At 49.5% G+C, this 3,257-nt stretch overlaps 1 protein-coding gene across 1 annotated transcript; it reads left to right on the top strand.

Annotated features, from left to right (window-relative positions):
- The first annotated feature begins 1,224 nt into the window (after positions 1 to 1,224).
- On the top strand, positions 1,225 to 2,560 carry olig4 (oligodendrocyte transcription factor 4). The gene has a single exon (XM_040199767.2). It carries the CDS (start codon positions 1,439 to 1,441, stop codon positions 2,219 to 2,221), a length of 783 nt encoding a protein of 260 aa, XP_040055701.2. The 5' UTR covers positions 1,225 to 1,438; the 3' UTR covers positions 2,222 to 2,560.
- Positions 2,561 to 3,257: the final 697 nt, after the last annotated feature.

Raw genomic sequence — 3,257 nt, forward strand, 5'->3', positions numbered from 1 at the left:
GTTCGCTCTGTAAGCTGCAGGCAAGAATCCATGCTGCATCCATGGTGGAATCTTTCTTGCAAATTTATTTTTGCTGCCATGTAATGTTGAAACTTGAGAATTATTTTATTTGGCCCTCCAACGCTGCCTGACCGGAGGCTTTTCTTGGCGGACGGTGGCAGGAAATTCCTGAGCCCGAGCGGTGAAATCCTCAGAAAAGAGAGCTGCTCCGAGAGTCGGCCTGTCGCAACCCCACAATCAGACAACACGCTGCACTTCAAGCCCGCTAGGGATTTATGTGTCATGCATGTACATAATTCTATCTGGGATGGAGTCCCTTTAGAGTTTGCCTTGTTTTCCTGACAGCCACTGTTTGCTTCAGCAAGAGAAAGGGAAGCTACATTGAGCGAGTGTTGACCAAACCTGAGAAAGTGCTAGTAGCTTTACGGTTGAATTAGGACAAGACAAAGCCTGGCCCACTCTTTAGTATCTTTTTAACTACCTCCTCCCCATCTGAAGGACCCCCTTCCAGTGATAGTGATGTGATTTCGCAGACTGTTTGGGGAGCCAAGTCAAATTTATCTGACCTCTTTTGTTTTGGGCTCCTGGTTGAATTGTACCAAGTCTGCCATTAACGCCGCTCTTTATGTGTTTAAGCGCCTCATATGGTGCTTCATACCTTTCCCCCGCGGTGTCTCGTGGATACCGTATGTAAATTAGGCCTCGGGGGCGTCATATATCTGGTGTTATGGAACAGGGCAGAAATCTCTGATCTCTGGTTCCCACTCTCGCTTTCACTTCACTTTGAATATCTGTCTCGGTGAATCCCATTAATATTGTTGCAGCTTAGGGGAACACATTTCTACTCCATTGATGATTATTAACCTTGTGTGCATTATTATAACAACAAGACCTCCCCAGGCTACTTGCATCAGTTTGTTGCACTGTGCAACACGCACCACTGTTTTTAATAGAGGTTTTTAACATAGTGGTTAATCCCGGGTGCAATTTAACACCCAACTGTTTTGGTTAATGTGTAGGGGGCTCCTCGGGGTTGGGGGGTGTTAAACGTGGGTGTGGGAAGGTGAAGTGGGGGCTGCAGGCAGGAGGTGCGAGAGGCGTGGGGGGGGGGGGGGGGGGGGCGGGGGTAGAAAGTGTGTCCCCTCTGCAATTGGCTGCGGCTCTAAGTGTCTCATTATGCAGCTTTATTGTTCCTTTGTTATGTCGGGGGTATAAATACACCCCAGCGGGCCCAGAGGGTGACAGTTTAGACGGACTCACTCCCGTGGACAGACTGGTTGTCAGACCGAGTGGCGCAAACTCCGTGGAGACACGACAGGGAACTGGAACAGCTCGGAACGCAGAGAACTGGGAAGTAGAATTTGAACCCAAGCTCCCAGCATTCAGGCTCGTGTTTTCGTACTAGTTGTTGCCGCCACATTAACCTGCTTCAAACGAGATGGATTCGGACTCTGGCTCCGTTTGCAGCCGCTCCTCGTCCCCGGACCTGGTGGTGGACGACTCCGCCGGGAGCTTCTTCTCCAACAAGATGTTCCAGACGTACTGCCAAGAAAACAGAGCGGACGACGAGGACGACGGCGGCCGGGGGCGGACGGAGCGCTGCGGCGGGGGCGGGAAGAACAAGACCGGGACCGAACCTAACAAGAACGAGGGACAGGACCTGCGACTGAAAGTCAACAGTCGGGAGAGGAAAAGGATGCACGATCTGAACCAGGCGATGGACAGCCTGAGAGAGGTCATGCCCTACGCTCAAGGGCCGTCCGTCCGCAAGCTTTCCAAAATCTCCACCTTGCTGTTGGCCCGCAACTACATCCTCATGCTGTCCAGCTCCTTGGACGAGATGAAGAAGTTGGTGGGGGACGTTTACGGAGGCGGCGCCGCCGTCCAAAGCCGCAGCGCTGCCCACTCGGCCATCAGCCCCGCGGCTCCTGCGGCCCACCTCCCCATGCATCCTTTGGCCCAGTCGCTGCACTCGCTGGTGGGCAGCACACCCTCGGGCCTGCAGCATCACCCACCGTGTCCCTCTGCGGCCCAGGCGCTGCACTCTCCTCCATCCTCCAGCTTCCTGGGGTTTCACGCTTCGGTCCAGGGCCTTCTGAAGGACCCGCTCCACCTGGCCAGCTCCTACAGGCACTTCCCAGGCATGCCCTGTCCCTGCTCGCTCTGCCAGCCTCTGCCCATCCCCACCTCCACATTGCACAGCCTGTCTATGACCAAGTGAGCAGGGCTCTCCTAAAAAACTGCCCTCCGCCGTTTGGATCGACGCGATGAGCCAAGCAGCTCGCAGAAGATGGTTTGAACGAACTGCTGAAACGATGGCTGGTGCCAGAGCCTGTACATATTTAAGATATATCTTCTGTCATGCAAACTGCTGCTATTTTTACTGCATTGTTAATACAAAAATATTCTAAATACATTTTTACCAGAGTACAATTACTGTAATTTAATCTGTGTCAACTGTCAACATTATCTGTGGTAATGAAACAGTCAGAAATGGAACTGGTGTGCCCCTATTACAGGATTTCTATTTTCCTAAATTAAAATGTTGTTATAATAAGAATGAATTGTCTGCCTTCTTCTTTTTGTGAATGTTTACATTCCCTGTGACTTAAATTATTTTTTATCTTTACTGGATGTTTTTTTTTTCTACACATACTGATAAATACACAATATCATAACAAAACAGCTGCATTTACTTTAAATAAACAGGGGGTTTTATTAAAAAAAGAGGAAAAATTGATATTTAGGAGTGGGTGTCACTGGTTGCTAACCAGCTTTGGACAGACTAAAGGGGGACAGAAGGACGAGACAATGCGCCAGCAGAGGCTGAATGTGGGGTTCTTGCGCCAGGGGACCATCCATCTTCACCTCAACAGGGAGCAGGAGATGAAAGGACGACACAGGCGCCAGGAAGGCGCGTCACTTTTGTCTGCGCAGTTCGAGGCACATAGACACGTCCTTTGCTTCATAACAACATGGGTATAGGCACACAAAAGGCCAATTTAAAGTTGAGGACATAATAATGTTTGTAAAAAGAAATCAGTACTTTCCTCCAACTTACAGCAAATACTTTCACACATTTTTTAAATGTATTTGCAGTCAAACGATGCTGTGTTTGTCTTAGAAATCATGCAGCTGATTCATAACAATGATGAATCCGCTGAAAGTGTTATTCACACTGACTGCCATGAACATGATTTAGTCAAACAACCTGACAATGGCCGGCCCTCACTTAGCAACAAATCAAGCGTGTAAAA

Source organism: Gasterosteus aculeatus, chromosome 15 (genome assembly GCF_964276395.1).
Source record: "Gasterosteus aculeatus chromosome 15, fGasAcu3.hap1.1, whole genome shotgun sequence".
NCBI classification, from domain to species: Eukaryota; Metazoa; Chordata; class Actinopteri; order Perciformes; family Gasterosteidae; genus Gasterosteus; species Gasterosteus aculeatus.

Coding starts and splice junctions, on each gene's coding strand:
- olig4 (XM_040199767.2), top strand. CDS start 1,439: ATGGATTCGGACTCTGGCTCCGTTTGCAGCCGCTCCTCGTCCCCGGAC.